We start from the raw sequence: 22,069 nt of genomic DNA, 5'->3' as shown, positions 1-22,069 counted from the left end.
ACGGTTAAAGGGAAGGTGGACTTTATAGTATGTGAATTACATCTCAAAAAGAAGTTATGTGAAAAAATTTTTAAGAGTTACAAAACTGTGAAATAAAAATATGTATATAATACAGAGATAAAATGTAAGCATCTATTAAAAAATGTTAAGAGTGGTTAGATTACAGGTGAAAAATTGATATTTTCCCACAATTTCAGACTTACCTTCTGGTAAGAATGTACTGGTGTATAAAATACAAGAAATACACTTGACATACAAAAAACAAGAAATTTTTTCTATTTAGGGGTAAAAACAAGAAAGAAAGATGATACCTGGGCCGGAGTGTTGGTAGTCGCAGGAGATGGTGATTCACTAACTTTTGGCTCACTGGGGGACGCGGCTGACCCCTGCGACTCCTGGCTGGCTGGCTGGTCTGGAGACAAAGCGTCACTGCTGTCTTCATCAAATGAGAAATCGCCCTGAGTTTGGGGATAGTCCTCCTTCCCAACACCTAAAGAAAAAAAAAATCCTTAACTTACCTTGGCTTTTGGAATACCAAGATTAAAATGAAAAAGGAGAAACTTTTAAAAAAATATAAGACCTTAAGAAGCTGTTAAAAAAAAAAAAAGAACATCATGTACTTCCCAATGGAAGAACCCACCATTACCTACCATAAGTACTTGGGAAACAAACAAACAAACAAATCAAATCTGAATTGGATTAAGCCATTGGATCCAACTACCTGTTATAGGAAGTAGAGGAGACAAGAAAGTTTTTAATGACACCTGGGGATGCACATGCATCCAGCAAAACGCAGAATGTGAAAATGTTACAGATAAAACAAGCATGCCCCCTAACAAATGAATAGTAAGAAAACAAAGGAGAAGGAAGACCCAACCAAATGACTAAGACTTAAGAGGTATATCAGCCAAAGCCAATGTGTGGACATTGTTTGGATACTGATTTGGAATCCAACTGTTACAGAACATTTTGAGGCAATGGGGAAAATGTGGTACTGGCTGGGTATCTTGGTAAGTCCCACCTCCTGGAGCGGCCCAGCTATACTGACACCTTACTGCTGGGAGCCCATTTCCTTGGGATTGAAAGGGATCATAGTTGATTGCACCGCTTTTAATTATGTACTACAATTTGCCTAAGATTGAAACTTACACTAATGCAAAAGAAAAAGTTCCCATGAGTAATGGAAGCTAATACAGTTTTTCAAATAGGATAGTAACTTTTGAAAACTGTTTGCTGAATAAGTGGCAGTATTCTGGAATTTTTTTTCCTGCTAAATCTTATGCCAGAAAAAAAATGGAAACATCAGTAACTAAGTTAAGAGCGAGATAAAATGGACAGACACTACCATTCATAATGAATACATTTATAACCCTGCTGAACTAACACCAACAAGCTATTTTTCTTTATTTTTCCTGGAAGTAAATAGAACAAAAATAATGAAAACTGTGTAAAAATTTTAAATGTAACAATAGAAACTAAACAGTATAACACAGTAAGTTTAACTTAGAAAATGTAATAAAATCAGAACTTAAAAGACATAAACCTCGGACATAGGAGAATATCTGTGTTAACAGGTAAAAGATGCTAGTCTTACAATATTTAATATACAGTCGACCCTTTGTATCCACAGGTTCTGCATTCTCAGATTCAAACAACCCCAGATCAAAAATAGTTTTTAAAAAAGTTAATGCTGTTGCTGACATGTATGATATAGTTAAGCCTAAGATGATTGCATCTGTACTGAACATGCACAGACTTTTTTTTTGGTCATTATCCCCTAAGCAATACAGTGTAACAACTATTTACATAGCATTTATACTGTATCAAGTATTATAAGTAAGCTAGAGATGATTTAAAGTATATGGGAGGATGGTGGGTAGGTTAAATGCAAATATTATACCATTTTATATATGGTACTTGAACATCCAAAGATTTTGGTATCCATGGGGATTCTGGAACCAATCTACCCTGAATACTGAGGGACGACTGTAGTAGTAGTAGTAGTAGTAGTAGTAGTAATAATAATAATAATAGAACCAGTATTAAGTGTTAATTTCTAATTGACCAAAAAGCAATACTTATGATTGGTGCTGGTCTTTTAAATTAAATTTGTTTTATCTAAAACTGCCAGCTTTTTTCTCCCAGAATAAATGTTGAGAGTCTTGCCTATAATTGCTTCCTTTACACTGGAGTCTACAGGCAGGATGTTCTTCTCTACCAGCTCCATAGGACCAGGTCTCTGAGCAATCTTTTCATTCAGATCGTCAGCTAGGCGAGCTCTTTTCAACTTCATCTGAGTGGCCTGGAGGGATGGCTCTGCAAATGTTTCTAAAAGAAGAAACATAGTTTTAACCATTACTTGAATTACTATATCTATTCCATAATGCTATTTCAGGCCAACTAATTTAATTTAAACCAGTTTAAACATATTGATGTGTTCTTAACGTATCCGTGGAAAAGAAAAATACTCTTTAAGAATGTTCTAGTATACATTTTATGTTTTTAGTCCTGGATAGCTCTATACTGCCTATACAACAATATGATGTCCACAGACTCAAATTAACATGAACTTGAGCCAAATATGGGGTACTGCTATTATTTATTTACGGTAGAAGGGTCATATTCACATTTCTTAGGAATCAGGGATACAGAGGTGAACAGGATAGATGTGGTCTGTGGCTCAAGAAGCTCATTGTTATAGATTTGGCTTCATCAGAAAGATAATTCCTAGAAGTAGAGATATTGTATCTTAGGATATAAATGTCTCTTCAGGAGTCAATGAGAAGAGCTTCAAATCATATTCTTGTATTGATCCCTGTGTGTCTCAGAGTTGACCATCACAGTTAGGAATTTGGGTTTGTTTCTGCATACATAATCTTGTGTCCGTCAGGAACTTTCAATTACTATACATAAGTAACAGTCACACAGAAGCATCAACTCATCTACTTACAAATGCATGAAGTTGGACAACTGATGTAAAACTATTATAAACATAGCTTGTTCATATGTGTATTCTGTCAGTTACTTGTGTTTCTCATAACTCTCACTAACAGTTTATTACACTGTTCTAAATAATGTTTAGAACTAACTAAAAATGATGAGGCGTTGCCCTGGCTGGTGTGGCTCAGTGGACTGAGCACCGGCCTTCAAACCAAAACGTGGCCAGTTCGATTCCCAGTCAGGGCACATGCCTGGGCTGCAGGCCAGGTCCCCAGTTGGGGGCGCACGAGAGGCAACCACACACTGATGACTCTCTCCCTCTCTTTCTCCCTCCCTTCCCCTCTGTCTATAAATAAATAAAGTCTTTAAAAAAATGATGAAGGGTTAACCCAGATTCTGATTTGAAAGTTGCTTGCCTCTTAAATTATACAGAAGGTCTTTAAATGAAATTCTCTATAACTATTCTCAGGATTAACTGATGTTCTTCACTTTGTAGGTAAAATGTCCTTGTTGAAGCCTAAAGCTCAGTACAAGCCTGTGGCCGATAAACTACTCTCTGGAACATCTGAGTATAGCTGGCCCTTGAACGATACAGGGATTAGGGGTGATGACCTCCCCACACAGTCGGAAATCCACATGTAACTTTTGACTCCTCTAAAACTTAACTACTAATAGCCTACTGTTGACCAGAAGTCTTACTAATAACATAAATAGCCAATTAACACATATTTAGTATGTGTTATATACATTACATACTATATTCTTATAATAAAGTACGTTAGAGAAAATTGATAGTAAGAAAATCATAAGGCTGTTAAAATACATTAACAGTATTTGTTGAAAAAAATCACGTGTAAGTGGATTTGCACAGTTCAAACCCATGTTGTTCACAGGTCACTGTACTTCTCTTTCCTCCAGTTAATTTATGTATTACCAAAAGTCAACCTTGACTGTTCACAAAATACTTCACGTCTATTGGGATTGCTATTGTTAACACATAATAAAACCAAATGTTATGGGGAAAGAATAAACTTCCAAAATAAAATGATTATTTTTTAGAAACCTATTAAATGCTTTGGAACAAGTTGATGAAGGTGAGTCATTAAAAAAAATAATTGTCAAATTAGGGCAATTAACAACTGTAGAAGATTGGGAAAAAACTGTAAAATCTAGGATTTTTAAATGCAGATTGCTTTTCAAGTGCCTTTAAGTTTTTGTTCCACCATAAACTGAAACTGCAGTCAGTGCACAATGGTTATGTTTATGCAAGAAAAATAAAGTGAACTCTATTCATTAAAACCTTCCCCAAAGTAAAGGTCCTAGCCCTCAGTCAGAATTTTGGCAAATAATCACAAATTTTTCTAAGTTAAATAACGTGTGGTCATCTCATTTTTATATCAATTTTCCTGTGTGACTGACTCACTGTGGCCCCACTCTTGTTAGATAAAAGACTTCTAACCGTACAGGAAGATGGTGGGTGGGGAGAATGAGGCCATGCACACGACACTTAGGTTGGTATTTAACTACTTCTGTTAAGATCTAGGTAGGAAAGTCTTCTGTTTTTCTGTTCTCTCCCGTAAATACCAGCCAAGTGATATCAGGAATATGTTTGAAAAGAAAATATTCCAAAAATAAATAATCAGAGGCTGGCATTTTGGTATGTTTCTGTTCCTAGTCTTATTACAACCTCATTTCCATTAGGCTGAGGCTAGATTTTAGCTGCTAACCTTCAGAAAATAATTTAGACTTTTGCCTGCCAAACATCCAATCCAATGAAAACTGGGATAATGTTAAATAAGTTGGGGGTTGTTTTTAAGGTATTTAAAAATTAGAGATGACACATTTTTTTCTTACTTAAAAAATCCCAACTTGAGAATAGATGTCCTAAAAACATTGCTTATGTTTCACTCATGCACATGATTAGGTTTTTAAATGTTGGGTAGTCTTCTTTAATAAAAAGCAAATATGATTCCTTTTCTGTATTTGCCTTGTTTTTAATTATATTAACAAAGCTGGTTACAGTTAGGAGGTATGTTGAAACAGAGAGCATTGTTACTACAAAAACGTCCCTTATAGGTCAAGATGTCTGCAGGCAGAGGAGCAGCCATTTACCTATTTACAAGTAAACTTACTTCTTTGAAGATGAACTTATCCCTGAGAGCTGGTAGTTGCTCCTACCCTACCACTGGAATTCTGGAAAAGCTTCATCAGTCCAGTGGACTTCTGAGACCACCACCCAAAGTGGAGTGGATTGGCCAGGGGCTTTCACTTCCTGCCCCACGTATGAAGATAGTCACATAATCATAGATTCTTTGGATTGGAAGAGGCGCTACTCAGGGTTAGAGAGGCCAGCTTTACACTTGGAACTTCTTCACAACATGCTTAGTGTGGTGTCAGCTTGTGCTTATTCCGTATCACAGCAGCCTATTTATTCCCTGTAGAGCACTTTTCTGAATTTATAATTCATTTGTTTTGCCTGTTTATCTGCCTGTGCCATTAGAATGTAAACTCCGTGAAGACAGGCTCACGTGTTGGGCCTCTGGTGTCTAACTCACTGGCCAATGAATAAACACCTCCGATAACAGCAACCATAGGCTTCCTGAAGGTTTTATATTTGGACACGCCTGACCTTTAGGAATAATATGTTGAGCTACAATCTAACACTTTATAATGTCAATCTAATTCTAATACTAAGTCTGTTATCAGGCCAGACACAACAAATGTTATTCCTTCTATCTGGTAACTTTGTCTAAATATTTGAGGAGCTTTCAGATTCTTTCTGTAGCTTCTCAAGGTTTAACACACCCAAGAGTATTGCAGGGTCAAGCTCCTAGTCTTGCTCAATAAATTAGTCAGAGAAGCAAAACAATGAAAGAATATGTAACTTGAGGAATTTTTGGTGGAGATACCAGCTTTCAAGGATGTCTCTGTCTTTAGAGAGAAAACATAATGGCCTTAGCCAGGTTTCTACCAAAGATGGAGTAGAACTGTCCCTACCAGCTTCCCAAGTGATGAGGCTATTATCATAGAGAAAATCCTGCGGGCTGAGTGGAGGATGCTTAAGAGAATGGTCAGAACAAGCTGGAGTGTTGTGTGTAAGCAACAAAGGGAAAATGTTAAGTTTGGGCATCATACCAGGTAGACATAACAGGGTCCAAGCAGCCGAAAATCTATGGTTAGCCTTGTGGCTATTGTACCCTTTATGACATAATGATTGGGCACATGCCCCTCACTGATGAAGAAACCCTCTGGACCAAAAATGTTTTTCCAGAACAGTATGGTAGAAATACCAATGGCGCCAGCTGGTGGGGAAGAGTCAGTCTATCAGCTGGTTATTTGGAAAATTGAACTTTCCCCATGTATCTAACATAACATTTAACTTTGGGTTTGCATGTTGCCATCTAGTTTGGAATATGTCAGCCTGTGGGATAAAAGTTATTAAAATAGTAATAAACAGAAAGTGTGGAATTCTTACTTATTTTCTTGAGAAAATGCAAAAAAAAAGAGCAGAAATAAAATTTTACCTTCTAAAATGTGCATCCTAACAAGTTCAGAACGATCTGGTCGGCTCCGAATCTTGTGCTTCAAAAAGTTTTCAGTCTTTAGGGGGAAAAAAAGAAAGTCTTACCATGTGTTGTTTATGACTTATTGTGGTTTTATATATTTTTCTTTCAAGGCACTCCATTTAAATTAATTGATACCCTTTTGGCCATGATTTTGAGAGTAAGAGCAGAAATTAGTACTTTGAGAAACTATTATTCAATACATGATTTTAACTACAGCCTTCAACACCATACAAAGACTTGAAGTGTGTGCTGGAATAAAGTAATCAATTTATAGACTTCTAAAACTTGGGAAAGGCAAAGGCTCATAATTTAAAAGCTGATTTTTGAACAGATGTTAGTTTTGCTTATTTGAATAACTAAAAGCAATAAAATCTAAACTTCAGATCAAGTGAAAAATCCACCTACATAACAATTTTCCTAAAAATTTCTCATGTATTTTCTTTTATGAGTTCATATCCTTGGTTATATTTTCTTACTCAGAACTGTACTCAACTCCAAACAATAGGGTTTTAAAACGGGTTTTATATTTTATAAGACTCAAAGAGATCATTATTGCATCCTGAGAAAATTCTAAAGAAATTTTTAGACCATGCTTTTCATAAAACATGATTAAAAGTTGTCCTTAAAATAAAAATAAAAATGTACATTTTAAAGAAATACAATGAATATCAATTAGATGTGCAACTATGATAGCGTCAACCCAAAGAATAAAGCAGAGTGGAATACAGCAACGGTCTTTCACTCGGCCAGATTCTCCTACCCTTGGTCAAATGTACAGGTGGCACAGTAGGGTCTGTGTCCATCTGCTGGGGTAACATATTGCAGAATTACTCCATTGTTATTCTAAAAACTGTGGTTATGCCCTGGAAGCAAGAAAGTGAAAAAATATGATTTGTCCTTTATGTACAAAATTAGTCACTGGTTTTAAAAGAACAAAATTTGAATGTCACACATTTTCTACCAACCTCCAAGATAAAACTACCCCATAATATATTATTCTATGTACCACGTATCCTGAAAATATACTGCGACTTGTCCACAGGCACTTTGAAATAAAGAGAGAAACAGAGAAGTAGAACATTTTAAACTGAGATTTCTTACTCTGGCTCGTTCCAAGCTTTTTATTTGCTCATGGAATGCCGCTGGGCTCTTCAAAGCTGTGAGAGGAAAAGAAATCGGTTTCATGATATAAACAGAGGAGTTAATACTTCAGTCAAATGTTACAGTATGTCGTCGATGTTTCTTAATCATATTAGTTTGCATCTACCGTTCCATTTATTTACTAGTTCCTTTAGGAGATCTGTAAAATTTGGAACCTTAAATGTTTCAGAATTAAAATTACATACTGTACAAATAAAACAAGTGAACATTTAAAATGGAGTTCTAGTCCTGACTGGTGTGGCTCAGTGGGTCGGGTGTCATCTTGCAAACGGAAAGGTCACCAGTTCAACTGCCCACCAGGGCACATGCTGGGGTTGCCTATGGTTGCTATTGTACCGGCTGGGGGCGTGCAAGAGGCAGCTGATTAATGTTTCTCTCTCACATTGATGTGTTTCCCCCTCTCTCCTTCCTTCCCCCTCTCTCTAACAGTAAATAAATAAATAAAATCTTAAAAAAATAAATAAAATGGAGTTGTATACATAATGACAAGGCAAATATCAGGTCAGACTAGTTCCAACCAACAGTTGGGGCAAAACATTATGCCACCACAAGGGAACTCTTTGATGCTTCCTTGACAGGTCTTTGCTTTTAATGGCCATATCAACTACTGGAAAAAACCCAAACATCCTTAGAACATTTAACCATGAGTGATCTAACCTTGAATGTGAGGACACTCTGTGCTCCACGTCTCACAGATCTCATTTATCATTTACTGAGAACCCACAACAGGCCTAACCCCATGCTCTGTGGTCAGTCACAGTTATACTGCTGTTGGTCATCACAACGCCCTTGCAAGGCAGGAGTCCCCCCAGAACAGACGAAAGGCTCAAAAGTGAAATGAATTTTTTAAGTCATATAGCTAACTAGATGATGGTCAAAGTGGGATTTAAATCTAGAAGTTTGAGTTGAAAGGTTCATGCTCTTTCTACCACACCACAATGCAAATCACTCTAAAGACATAGTAATTCTTTAATACGTTAACTGCTAGTACATTAAATATTCCAGAATCCCAGAGACGGTAAGCAGTGTTTATTTATTAAAATATTGCCTAGTGCAGTATTTCTGTCAATTATCTTTGCAAATTCTTTTAGGTGGATGTCCACCATGGTCTGATAACACTCAGCACCTGCGACTATGGGCAATCAAGTGATATGGGAGAGATACAGGACTAGGATTATTTGGGCTGTCATCTCTAAAACTGGGCCAGTCAGCTCTTGGTAGCATTATTACTGTCAGCTCTGGTGCTTGAAGCACAGCAAAGACTCCCAGCAACCCAGTCCAAACGGGACTGGCTACGGATCTGCTTCCAAAACCAGATTACGACTGGCTTAGCAGCGGTGTCTTAAACATCATAATTTGATCCTATTTGATTGATCCTGTTCCCAGTCAGGAATGTAGTGGTGGAGAAATCTGGCAGATTATTAAACAAGCTTTGCCTCTGTCACAATGCCAGCTTTAAAATATTTAGATAATTAATAGTCAAAAAAAAAAAAAAGGTTTCAATGAGGAAAACCCACTGCAGAGAAAAACTGTTCTTTATAAACCAAAAAAGGTAGTATCAGTGACTCAGAGAACTAGGAAGCATAAAAGCATTTTGTAATTTCTTTGTTTTTTAAAAGCCAAATAAGTTACTTCTTAGATAAATCAATTTTTTGACAAAATCCATAAATAATCCTAATGGCCTCCACAAAATCATTCTTCCCCTCTAAAATATAACATCATCTTCAAACTTGGTGATTAAAGGCAAAGAAGACAGCCTGCACAAATATTCTAAAATTAATCAACTTATAAAAACTGATGGATTGAAGCTTAGAGACAGGTGGAAAATATCTATACTTGGGGAAGAAAGATTTTACTAATTAAAATAGGATGTTTATTAGTCCTTAACCAAGACTCACAATATTACAGCCCATTCGTTAGCAAAGATAATTTAAATTAAATAATTTAAAGTAGAATAAGGTTTTGAGTTAATTTTATCATGCTGCTTTTGCAAGTCTAAGTAACACTGGACCTATTATTTAGAGTACTTCAATTATTTAAAACTAAAACAAATGTTGCAGTTCGAAGAACTGATGTTAGTTTAATCACAGAGTTTTAAAGGTGTTCTTTGTATAATATAAAATTTGAGTCCATCTTTTAATCAACATCAGTTCTCAAAATGTGTTTTAAATGATTCTGTTAAGTCGGCAGTGCTGAAGCCTGGTTTTTCCTTATGCATTCATCTGGTAATTAACCATCTATTTGAGTACATGGATACAACTGAGTATAGTGTGCCACAGGTTCTTCCTGGACATGTCTATTTTGTTACGTCACATTAGAGATGACAAGACACAGAAATCTTACGTGGCATGATGCCCTGGTCCACTAGCTGTTCTCTCGTTCTCCGCTGTTGCAGCCTCAGCTGGAGCACTGTGAAAAGGAAACAATCATTTACCACTGGCGTTTGGAGGCGACTGCAGGAGTCAACTTTATTAAACACCTTCTAATTCCTAACTGAGTGAGGATACCTCCTGTCACCATGCAACCTGTAAAAAGAAAATCAGTCCATGATTTCTGACTGTGGTGAACTTTGAATTTCTCTCAAAATACTCTCTGATTATTTAGCTAATAATCTTAATTTGATGAATAAAGCCAAGTATTTGTTGTTTAAATACAATCACCCAGTACTCAGCAAATAAGCAAAAATTACTGGCTCATACATTGTCTAATTTGTAGGAATAGAAATGTGAGTTCCTTAACATTGCATAGTTTTTTGTTAAAAACAAGTTATAGCAAAAAATGTATTTTTAAGGAAAGACTGAATTATTTGGAGGGATTTACTCCATTAGGAACAAATTCTAAGTAGCTTTAATGAAGGTCAATTGCATAATTAGAATTAGACCAAGGAGATATCACTAATGACCCAAGGGAAAAAATTCTAAATTAAGAATTTCAAGTTTCGTGATCTTTGCACAAACAAAACACCATACCTCATTCTACAAGTCCTAAGAAAGTCACAAATAGATTGACACCTTATCATTTCAATAAAAAGAGGAACTAAATCATTAGAACTTGTAGAAATCAAGGCACACATCACAAAAGGTGGAAATCCAGTTTGCTCATTTAATCAAAATAATCTTTTTTACTCAACTTCTCAAGTGGACTCCTTTCATAGCATCTCTATAGCTTCAGCTGGAAAATGAGCTAATTTCAAAAGAGGAATAAATAAAATAACTTTGAAAAATATTTTCCTTGGTTTACATTAAATTTTAAGTTTCCATTTTTATTTTTGTTTCAAACCCTAGATAAAAACCAAGGTTAGGATTATTAAGTATCTGCTTAAGGGTTGTCAATAAGCAAAAACCCCAACTATTTCCTATATGTATTTCTTAAATGCAGAGAAGGAAGACAGAATTTTCTAGCAAAAGGGTGATGGCTGGAACAGGAGCTGGCTTACAGCAGTCTTTCACCCAGGCTCACATGCGATGCACGTGATGGCTCCTACTTGCAACAAACCCCTCAGGCCTGAAGATCCAAGGCCTGTGGCCCTCACAGCCTTTGCGTTTTGCTTGCCCTTGTGCGGACTGTAGGGCAAAGCACAATTTTAGGTGTACTTCAAAAAGATGCTATATTGTAAAATATCTTTTAAACATTTTTTAACTCATTGCTAGATATGAATGTCATCCTTTATTAAGTACTGAAAAAAATTTTTTTGCTTCTTTTGGAGGTCACAGGATCACAAAGCTTCAAGGCATCCCATTTTGAACTGAAGCAACAAAATTCCATTACACAAGCAAAAGAAAAATTTAATGAGTCAAAAAAATACATGCACATGTTCCTCACATTAAAATGCTTTGTGATACTTTGGATCAATTATGCTGTAACTCAAAGATCTTTTCCCTGGTAATTTACAGTTTATTGAGGACAGTATGTTCCCACTCTACTTCACTAGGAACGAAATGAAAGGAGTTGATCTGTGATTCTGATGACACCCACATGGCTGCATACTCTAACATTCTTCTATGAATATTAGAGTTAATGCTTGTCTGAAATTAACATGGTCATATTCAGGTGGTAGAATCCCAAGAAAAGGAATATGAGAGGAGAAAAGGGTCAAGACAATCTCCAGTTCTAAGGCTGACACTGCCGGAACACAGTGGTCCACGTCTGTTGGAGAATCTCTAGCAGTCTTTCCTTTCTCCCAAAGGAGTCCTCAAAGAAAGGAGTAAAATACAAAGGGTAATGAAAACATCAACAGCCCTCTTCTTTGTTTTACAGCAAACAAACAAAGCACCATACTTGTGAGACACATGTACCAAATGCAATACATATTTTTGGGTGATGGTGTCTTGGAATGATGGATACATTTGCAATAACTTGATTTGCAAACCAACACTGAAGACAACAGCTCGTTAGTCTTGAAGCATCTCCTGCCTGTACATTGGTCAGTTGCCCTCATGCACCTTCACAGCTATCCTGTCGGCTACATCATCCCTGATTAGAAGTCGCACTTTGATGCTGACATGTAACAGGTATCTGCTACCAGGAGGGGACACACAAAATTAATGTGTCTCATCAATCACCAATTGTTAAAACAAAAACCAAATGCAAAGCTATTTATTTGATGGTCAAGCGATCAATCTTACTGATGTCATACCACTTGAAGACAGGAGAGCAATCTTCCCAATCAGTGCTCTCATCATTGCCTATAAAATCTTCCCAAGAAGCAATATCATCACACTACAAGCATCACTCAAAGTAGTATGGCGGGCAGCCTTCCCCAGGCATATTCATTTATTAAGACATTAGGAAGAACATGAATGGAAGAGGAGGCACATCACTGGTCATGTTGTTAAGACTGTTGATGACCCTGCTTGATTTAGGTTTAATCTATACCAATAGGTGGGCAGTACTGGACACATTATATTGAATATGAGGCACAACACACCATGTTAAAACAATTATAATATTATAATATTCATTCATATTAAATATAGCCAGTCACTCACAACTTGATAGAGGCTCTTCTGAGAAAAACTAATGTTACAAAGAGTGCAATCAATTAGGTACAGGTTCATAATCCTGGAAAATATCAAACTTCCTTTTAGTACTTCCCGCTCATCATATTTGTAAAAAAATTAATATATAAAAATGACAACTATTAGATGATGATGACATCTTCATCTTACAGAATGTCAAAGGCCAAGAAGAACAAGGCTTGAATGATGAAGACCAGTAATTTTCAACCTTTTTCATTTCGTGGCACACATAAACTAATTACCACTAAAATTCTGTGGCACACCAAAAAGCATATTTTTTGCCAATCTGACAAAAAATGGGTATAATTTTGATTCATTCACACCAGCTGGCTATTGTGTTGGCTATTGTCATTTTTCACTTTGACCATCTAAGGGAAAAGAGGTCAGTGCCCCTGACTAGATACTGCGTGTTTTAACTTGCGGCCCATCAGCTGGTCGTAGCAACCTGGTAGAAAAAATCACTGATGTAGACAGCTTGGGCAGAATTTGGCTGTGCTTATCCAGGACTGCGAAGGGAGAGGACCAGACTCTTAATGACCAGAGGCATTCACAGTTGTGGGACCAAGATGCTTTGTCAAGTTTCCCTGGGACCTTTGTGAACTAAGCCTGGAGACTGTCTTCCTCTCTCTGTAGCCTCCACATTCACGTCTGCACGGAGGGAAGGCCCAGATCACTGAAGGCGACAGGGCCTGTGACACAGGTGTACTTTCTTAACAACAGCGAATAAAATGGTATGCGGGCTGATCTCTGGAAAACCTGGCACTGCATGCGTTGACAAAACTGTATTTCTGAAAACCAAAGACTAGGCCCTGGCCCAGCATTGTTTCTCTGCGGTGGCAAATGGGCGGGGGGGGGGGGGGGGGAGTAGACAGCGGCCTAGGAAGGCAGTTACTTGGGCAATGGCCTTGTGTCTGAAAACTGAACCCAAGAGCAATCTCCCATGGTGCCTAGTTGAGCTGATCAACTGTGCTATTGGGCTGACATAGCTTCCACACTTATTTGTTAATAGACTAAAATTCAGTATCCTCCATGCCCATCTTGCCAATAATTACAAGCAAGAAGACATGTAAGTCTATAGAATTCTCAAGGAGAAAAAAGTTCAAAGCACTGAGTGAGCAACTATATCCTTTCAGGAAACAAAGGACATAGTAATAGAGTTAGAATAGAATTTATGTCATAACTGCACATTTAAACATTTTCTAACAATGTCTTATTTATTTTAAATGTATATTTATTGTATTTTTTCATTACCATTTATCCCCCTTATACTCTACTCCTCCCCTCAATCACCACACTGTGGTCCATGTCCATGAGCCCTTTTTCCTTTTGGCTCTACCCCTGCACTCCCTAACCCCCACCCCCCAGAGCTGTCAGCCTGCTCCCTATCTGAGTCTGTCTCTACTTTGCTTGTTAGTTCAGTTTGTTCATTAGATTCCACGTATGAGTGAAATAATATGGATGTGTCTTTCTCTGACTGGCTTATTTCACTTAGCATAATGTTCTCCAGCTCCATCCATGCTCTAAGAATGTCTTTATCTTTGAAAAACATATAAACAAAAATGATTCAACTTATGGCCCTATGACGTCTTTAAGTTTAAAATGTTTGGGTTTAAACTTAATTTTGGAGATATAAACAATGTATATCTCATTATACAGCTAGTATTATGTTCTCTGTACAAACACAGTTCCCACAAGTTAAGAGTTCTATTGTAGCTCTGTATTTCTGATGATAAAACCACAAGAGACATGCAGAAGGCCTTCATCAATAGAGTTTATAGAGCACTTGCTTATCTCACACACACACACACACACACACACACAATCTCACATCTTTAGCCTGAATCCAACGCTTTTATATTTTATTAAAAAAACCTCTTCACCTGATATAAAAGTGATTATATGGACCTATGTGGTCCATATAATGCATGGTCATAAGGTAAGGAGACTAATTTCTTTGTGTACAAACCATCATCTTTGAAATGATAATGTGTAAGAATATAGATATATACTACTTTATATCTGTTGCATTTAGAGAGAAAAATTTAATTAATTGTTGAATTTTTCCAAGGTGGTATGTCTTATGTCTTAGGGCTAACAACCATGATTTCTTATTACATTTCAACAAAGAAAAAGGAATATAATTTTGAAAACTGTACTTAGTGTTTTGCTTGTTAGAACAGATAAAAACAATATTGTGTCAGAGATGTGCTTTTAATGTGTTTTTTTAATACAAGTAAAAATTTGACTTTAACTACCATTCCAAAAAAATGAAAGGTAGCTTATTTAATGGTAAAGATGTCATTCTTATTCAGCATCATTAATAGTTCAGATTATTTAAAAGTATCTTTATTTAGTTCCTTCTTCCTGCTTCTTAAATGGTTTAAAGTGTTTTTAAGACAAAATTTTAGTATCAGTTTCCAATATGAAAAACATTAAAATATCATACTGTCTTTCACATAATACTTATACCACATTTTGAAATTTCCTGGTGCTTTGTGAACTAAGCTGATATATCTATTCTTTTTGAAATGTTTACTTAATATGACATAAGAACATAATATGACATAATTAAAGTTGTTTTTCATAGTGAAGAAAAAAAACATATGCAGCATTTTAATAACATATAGCAATTTAGCATGACTTGAATAAGCCAAAACAAAGCATAGTTTTGGCCCAGTGTTGCAAGGGGACATCTGAGGACCATATACAATAAAACAAGGCAGAAATGACACTTTCTGGGAAGCAGTATAGCAGGCAGCCATGGTCGTGGAGATTCTTTATAAATAGCTAGTTATGGGGTATGAAGGAGGGTAGGCTGAAGAGTGGAGGGAGATGAGCAGCTGTCTGCAAGCTAGAGAGAGGGTCCAACGTATATTACTTAGTTATAAGACACGGGACAAAAAAACCCTGCAGAATCACGAGGGGTGAAAAAACAAAAAACCTGACCGGAGAGCCAAGATGGCGGCGTAGGTGGACACACTGCGCCTCCTCGCACAACCAGAACTGACAGAGAATCGAACGGCAAGGGGGTCCGACACCAAGGAAATAGAAAATAAACATTCATCCAGACCGGTAGGAGGGGCGGAGACGGGCACCTGGGCGGAGAGGACTCGCGTGGCTGTGGCGGGACTGAGACTGGGGGAGTGTGGGACAAATGGCGCAGGCAGTCCGAGCACTAGCAGACCCTGCGGCCCCACATTCACACAGATAAACCCAGAGGGCCGGACTCAGAGTGGCGGAGAGCGGGGCAGGCAGAGCAGCGGGTAGCACCCCGGGGCACCACATTTGCGCACAGATAAACCGGACCAACGGCGGGGAGCAAAGCAGACCATGCAACCCAGGGCTCCAGCACGGGGGAAATAAAGCCTCAAACCCTCTGATTGAAAACGCCCGTGGGGATTGGGGCAGCAGCAGGAGACTCCCAGCCTCACAGGAGAGGTTGTTGGAGAGACCCACAGGGGCCTAGAGTGTGCACAGGCCCACCCACTTGGGAACCAGCACCAGAGGGGCCCAGTTTGATTGTGGGTATCAGAGTGAAAGATTGAAAGCCGGAGGAGAGTGAGGCAGGCGCCATTGCTCCCTCTTGGCCCCTCCCCCACATACAGCGTCACAGTGCAGCGTGAACACCTAAGGCTCTGCCCCTTAAAGTAACAGCCGCGCCAAGACAAAAAAAAAAAATGGCCCAAATGACAGAACACTTCAAAGCTCCAGAAAAAATACAACTAAGTGAGGAAGAGATAGCCAGCCTATCGGATGCACAGTTCAAAACACTGGTTATCAAGATGCTCACAGAATTGGTTGACTCTGTTCGAAAACCAGATGAAAAAATGAAGCCTACGCTAAGAGAAATAAAGGAAAATGTACAGGGAACCAACAGTGATGAGAAGGAAACTGGGACTCAAATCAACGGTGTGGACCAGAAGGAAGAAAGAAACATCCAACCAGAAAAGAATGAAGAAACAAGAACTTGGAAAAATGAGGAGAGGCTTAGGAACCTCCAGGACACCTTGAAACGTTCCAACATCCGAATTATAGGGGTGCCAGAGGAGAAGAGGAAGAACAAAAAATTGAAAACTTATTTGAACAAATCATGAAGGAGAACTTCCCTAATCTGGCAAAGGAAATAGACTTCCGGGAAGTCCAGGAAGCTCAGAGAGTCCCAAAGAAGCTGGACCCAAGGAGGAACACACCAAGGCACATCATAATTACATTACCCAAGATTAAACGCAAGGACCTACATCCAAGATTACTGTATCCAGCAAAGCTATCACTTAGAATGGAAGGGAAGATAAAGTGCTTTTCAGATAAGGTCAAGTTAAAGAAGTTCATCATCACCAAGCCCTTATTATATGAAATGTTAAAGGGAGTTACCTAAGAAAAAGAAGATCAAAAATAGGAACAGTAAAAATGACAGCAAACTCACAGTTATTAACGACCACACCTACAACAAAAACGAGAGCAAACTAGGCAAACAACTAGAATAGGAACAGAACAATAGAGATGGAGATCACATGAGGGTTGTCAATAGGGGAGTGGGAGGGGGAGAGGGGGGTAATTAGCATAGATGATAGGTGGAAAATAGACAGGGGGAGGGTAAGAATAGTGTAGGAAATGTAGAAGCCAAAGAACTTATAAGTATGACCCATGGACATGAACTATAGGGGGGGAATGTGGGAGGGAGGGGGAGGGTAGGATGGAGTGGAGGGGGGGGAATGGGACAACTGTGATAGCATAATCAATAAATATATTAAAAAAAAAACCAAAAACAAAAAACCCCAAAAAACCTGAGCAGTCAAGTAATGGTTGGGTAAAGCAGAGGTAGAAGCCAAGATGGAACGCTGAAGAACACTCTAGGTATTGACTCTGAAGTTAATACTAGGCAAAAAACAGACACTGGTTTCAGGATTTTTATTTTTTTAATTTATTTTCAAACAGATGTTTGAGTAGTTAAGAGAATATAGTGTTTGGTTGGCAAAAATTTATTATGTATTGTTTAAATAGCACTAAAATAGGGGTCTGACCCTATAAAACCAAAATAATTTAGAAAAGCCAACATTCTTATTATCTTTTGAATTTGGATAAAGGACAGATTAACTGGCAGCTAAGTAGCACCTTAGGACAATTAAGTTTGAGGGCCTCATTCAATCCTGGTTTTAGAGTTTTATCAAGCAGTAGTTCAACAGTAAAGTTTACAATTGCATTTGTGTATTCAGGTAGAGGCAAATGACATCTTAAAAATTTATACTGAAAGAGCAGAAGACTAATAAAACTATTAGTTTGCCTTTACATTAAAAATAAATGTTAAATTATTATTATTACTGTTACTATTACTTTAGACACTTGCCAAAGATAACCATTTTTTTTCAATATAAAATCATAGGATTTTTAAAAAAGACTATTTTTTTAGAGCATTTTTATTAGGTTTACAACAAAATTAAGGAGGAGATACAGAGATTTCCCACATACCCACTGCTTCCCTACATAGACAGCTTCCCTCATTATAAAGAGGATTAAAAAAAAGTAATTCTACAAAAACTCATGTATTTACAGTGCTTTGCTATCTATGGTTTATTCTGCAGTCAGAGAGTAAGAAGTCACATCCTGAAGGGTTCACTTCTGAAGACTGGGATGCAGAACTACCCTACTATATATAGCACTAATACCTCTATTTAAAAATCCATGTTTTATATAATTTTTTGTTAAAGTAACAGTGACACATTAAGATAAAAAAGGCATCAAAAAGAAAAGTGAAACTTGGCCCATGTTACTGTAGACCTCCAGACATTCTTGTGCACAAAGGTAACCATTGCTCAATTTCTATGGCTCCAGAGAATGTTTTGTGAATATTCCAACATTAAATATAAAATATGCAAAAGAGCCCTAACCGGTGTGGCTCAGTTGGTTGGGCCATTCCACAAACAGAAAGGTTGCTGGTTTGATTCCCAGTCAAGACACATACCTGGGTTGCAGGTTTGGTTCCCAGTTGGGGCACATCGAAGAGGGCAATCGAATGGTATTTCTCTCTCACATTGATGTTTCTCTCCTTCTTTCTCCCTCCCCCGCCCCCTCTAAAATTAAATAAATAAAATCTTAAAAAACATGCAAAGGAAATATATGGGATCAAACTAGTCATGTAGTTTGTGGTTTTTCTTCAGAAAACATGAAATCTAGCTCATTTTTATTGGCTGTATTAACGGCTGTATCTAACACATGGATGTATCAATCATATTCTATTAAGTTTTAAGACTTTTTTTGTATTATAAAGCAGGCTGTGAGGATTCCTTTGATTCATTTTTTGGTATCTTTTGATTTTATACCACATACACATTATATTTCTAACAGTGAAACAGACATTTAAATTTTTGGTAGGGGCACTTTGCAATCCAAATGATTGCACCAATCTTTATTTCCACTTACAAGGTAAGAGAGTACCTTTTTGTTCACTTCTTCTCCACAATGTACATCATCATGTTTTAAGGTAACTTTAAATTCCCTTCCTTTTACCTAAAACTGGCAATACGATCCCAAAATAATAATAAAATTTGGGATAAGTAATAGGCAGAAAGGGACCAGCACAAGATATCAAAGGGATTAGTAGAAGTGATGGGAGTGGGTTTTTGACTGGTTGTCAGAAGCTCAGGTTAAGCTCTTGGAAATTACATATTTATTGACAAATTGTATGTATATTTTTCCTGGTGTTCCAGGGTAGAAAATTTAAGCATTAAGACTTGCATTTTTTTCTTTAACCCCAACACAGGGGAGTGATATACTGGCCAGATTTTAGACCTATTTAGAATGTAACCAACAGTTCATGGTAAAGGACTGGATGTTGTGTTTGAAGGAGAAAGAGATAAAGATGACTCCTGGGTTTCTGGCTTAAGCACCTGAATATTTACTGAGGTAAAGAGCACAGGTTGGCCATTAGGGAGTTCAGTCTGGGACATGTCTGAAATGGAAGTGGACATGTCCAGATTTTAGAAGATAGGTCTTGGCAGGAAACTGAAATTTTGAAGTTGTCACTTATGCTGTATTTGCAGCCAGGTTTGCCGAGTTAGAGGATATAGAAAGGAAAGGCAAAAGAAGCCCGGGTCTGTGCTCTTAGGAAAGTTAACAATTAAAAGCCCACTCATAGGTCGACTAGGGCAGGAAGATCCAACAAAGTCAGAGGAAGCTGCTTGGGAGGAGGAAGAGCCTGAATGATGTGTGCAAAGTGTTTTGAGAAGGGGCTCATGATCAATACTGTCAAATGCTGCTGTTTTAACACACGGGAGGAGCCAACTTGTTGAGGTAATGAATAGAAATCATACTAGGAAGTTAAGAAATAAAGAAGGAACAAGAAAGTGAATGACGTTAATAGAAGCAATATTTTCAAGACATTGCTCATGAAGGGTAGGAAAGAAGGTGGAAAGCTTGATAGGGTACAGAACTTCAGATGGAGCATATTTGAGCAAGTATATAACCAATGAAGAGTAAGAGAGGGGAAAGGGAAAGGAAGGGAAAGAATGAGAATGAATATGGATGAGAATGAACAGGAGACTAAAAGGCAGCTGGTCCCTTGAAGGGGAGGGGTGAAGAGCATACAAGGACAGCCTTTGTTAAAAGACACTTCCTCTATCATGATAGGAGGGCAGTGAGGATTGGGTAGAGCTGCAGGTAGGTTTATGGATTTGGTCTGGGACGTCCAGTGAGTTCCCAAATGATGGCTTTTATTCATTCTCTCAAGAAGGAGGAGAAAGGTCATCTGAAGGAGAGATGAATGACAGGACAGTCAGTTTTGAGACCAGTGAAGGAGGTTTGAAATAATCACTGCAGACTGTGAAGAGCAAGTTGAAAAGAAACATGGTTATTTATTACAGAAAGGCTCCAACTAATAATGGCAACAGCTTGGGGAAGAGAAGTCAGTCAGGAAACTGAAAAGTCACTCATTGGTTCTCAACTGTTTCATTGTTATAAAAGAAGAAGACCACAACACACAAAATTAAAATATCTGGCAGTTCTTTCCAAACCTCATTATATAAAATTTTAGTTAAGAACAGTGGCAGCCCAGGAATTCCACTTCTAGGTAAACTGAAAAGAATTGAAAACTGGTACTCAAACATACATGTACACATATAAGGTCTGTCTGGAGAAAGCCCAGCCATTGTTAATAAAATGAGAACAGTTTGCATGACATCGGTGTAACCTGGCAGCCAGGCAGGGTGGACTGGAATGCGCATGCATGAACAATGATGACTTCACTGTACTAGTCAGTGGGGGTGGTAGATGCTGTTGAGTGAGCATGTGTGCTGTGTGGCTGTTGCATCCAAAATGAGAGAGTAGAGCAAAGTGTCTGCATCAAATTTTGTGTTAAGCTTGAACATTCCTCCACGGAAACTATTTGGATGATTCAGAAGGCTTTTAGGGAGATGTAATGAGGGCAGCGCAAATAAAAGTGTGGCAAAAACACTTCATCAAAGATGGTCAAGAATCTGTTGACAGTGGCCCACTTTCTGGAAGGCCTGCAACAAGCAGAACACCTGAGAATGGTGAATGCGCACGGGCTGCAATCAACAAAGAGTGGCTACTGACAGTGCGAGGACTAGAAGCTGATGTGGGGTTCCAAAAACTACTGTGTCTGAGATTTTCATCAGAATCTCAGCATGAAATGTGTCACGCCAAAATTCGGTCTGTGGCTTCTGCTCCCAGCATAAGGAACATCATGCTGCAGCTGTTAATGATGCTGGGAGGACTGTGTGGTGTCCCAGGGTGTCTACTTTGAAGGGGACTGTGGCATCATTGTCCCATATACAATGTTTCTTGTATCTTCTTCAATAAATGTCTCTAATTTTCATAGTACATGGCCGGATACTTTCTGGAGAGACCTCATATGTTCACAGCAGTACTATTCACAACAGCAAAAGGTGGGAAAAGACCCACAGATGTATGAATAAATAAAATGTGGTCACTCCGTACAATGAAATGTTATTCAGCCATAAAAAAAATTAAATACCAGTACATGCTACAACATGAATAAACCTGAAAAGCATTTCTAAGTAAAAGAAACCAGACACAAAAGATCACATATTATATGATTGCAGATATATGAAATATCCAGAACCGGTAGACTCGCAGAGAGCTCAGATTGCTAGTCGCCAGGATCTGGGGGTAGAGAGGGTAGGAGTAAATGCTTAATGGCTACAAGGTTTTCTCCCGGGGTGAGGAGAACGCTTTGGAACTAGACAGAGATGTGGTTGCACAACATTGTAAACATACTAGATATCCCTGAATTGCTTCATTTTAAAACGGTTAATTTTATCTCATGTGACTTTTAATTCAATTTTAAAAAGGCAATTACTAGAACAGACTTTAAGAAAGTAATTACAGCCTAGGAAAACATCTACGGCA

At 37.9% G+C, this 22,069-nt stretch overlaps 1 protein-coding gene across 7 annotated transcripts in view; it reads right to left on the bottom strand.

Moving 5' to 3' along the window:
* MRTFB (myocardin related transcription factor B) overlaps positions 1-22,069 on the bottom strand; it is a 293,387-nt gene that overhangs the window by 57,581 nt on the left and 213,737 nt on the right. For all 7 annotated transcript variants that reach the window (XM_053929332.2, XM_053929333.1, XM_053929322.1 and 4 more), the window contains 5 exons: positions 10,011-10,076; positions 7,608-7,663; positions 6,465-6,540; positions 2,167-2,328; positions 312-490 (listed from right to left, as the gene is read on the bottom strand). In XM_053929332.2, coding sequence (XP_053785307.1) covers positions 312-490; positions 2,167-2,328; positions 6,465-6,540; positions 7,608-7,663; positions 10,011-10,076 — 539 coding nt within the window. The remainder of the gene's footprint in view (positions 1-311; positions 491-2,166; positions 2,329-6,464; positions 6,541-7,607; positions 7,664-10,010; positions 10,077-22,069) is intronic.

Source organism: Desmodus rotundus, chromosome 1, assembly GCF_022682495.2.
Source record: "Desmodus rotundus isolate HL8 chromosome 1, HLdesRot8A.1, whole genome shotgun sequence".
In the NCBI taxonomy this organism is placed as follows: domain Eukaryota; kingdom Metazoa; phylum Chordata; class Mammalia; order Chiroptera; family Phyllostomidae; genus Desmodus; species Desmodus rotundus.
The sequence above is the reverse complement of the archived record's forward strand: the minus strand, read 5'-3'. Positions and strand labels throughout refer to the sequence as shown.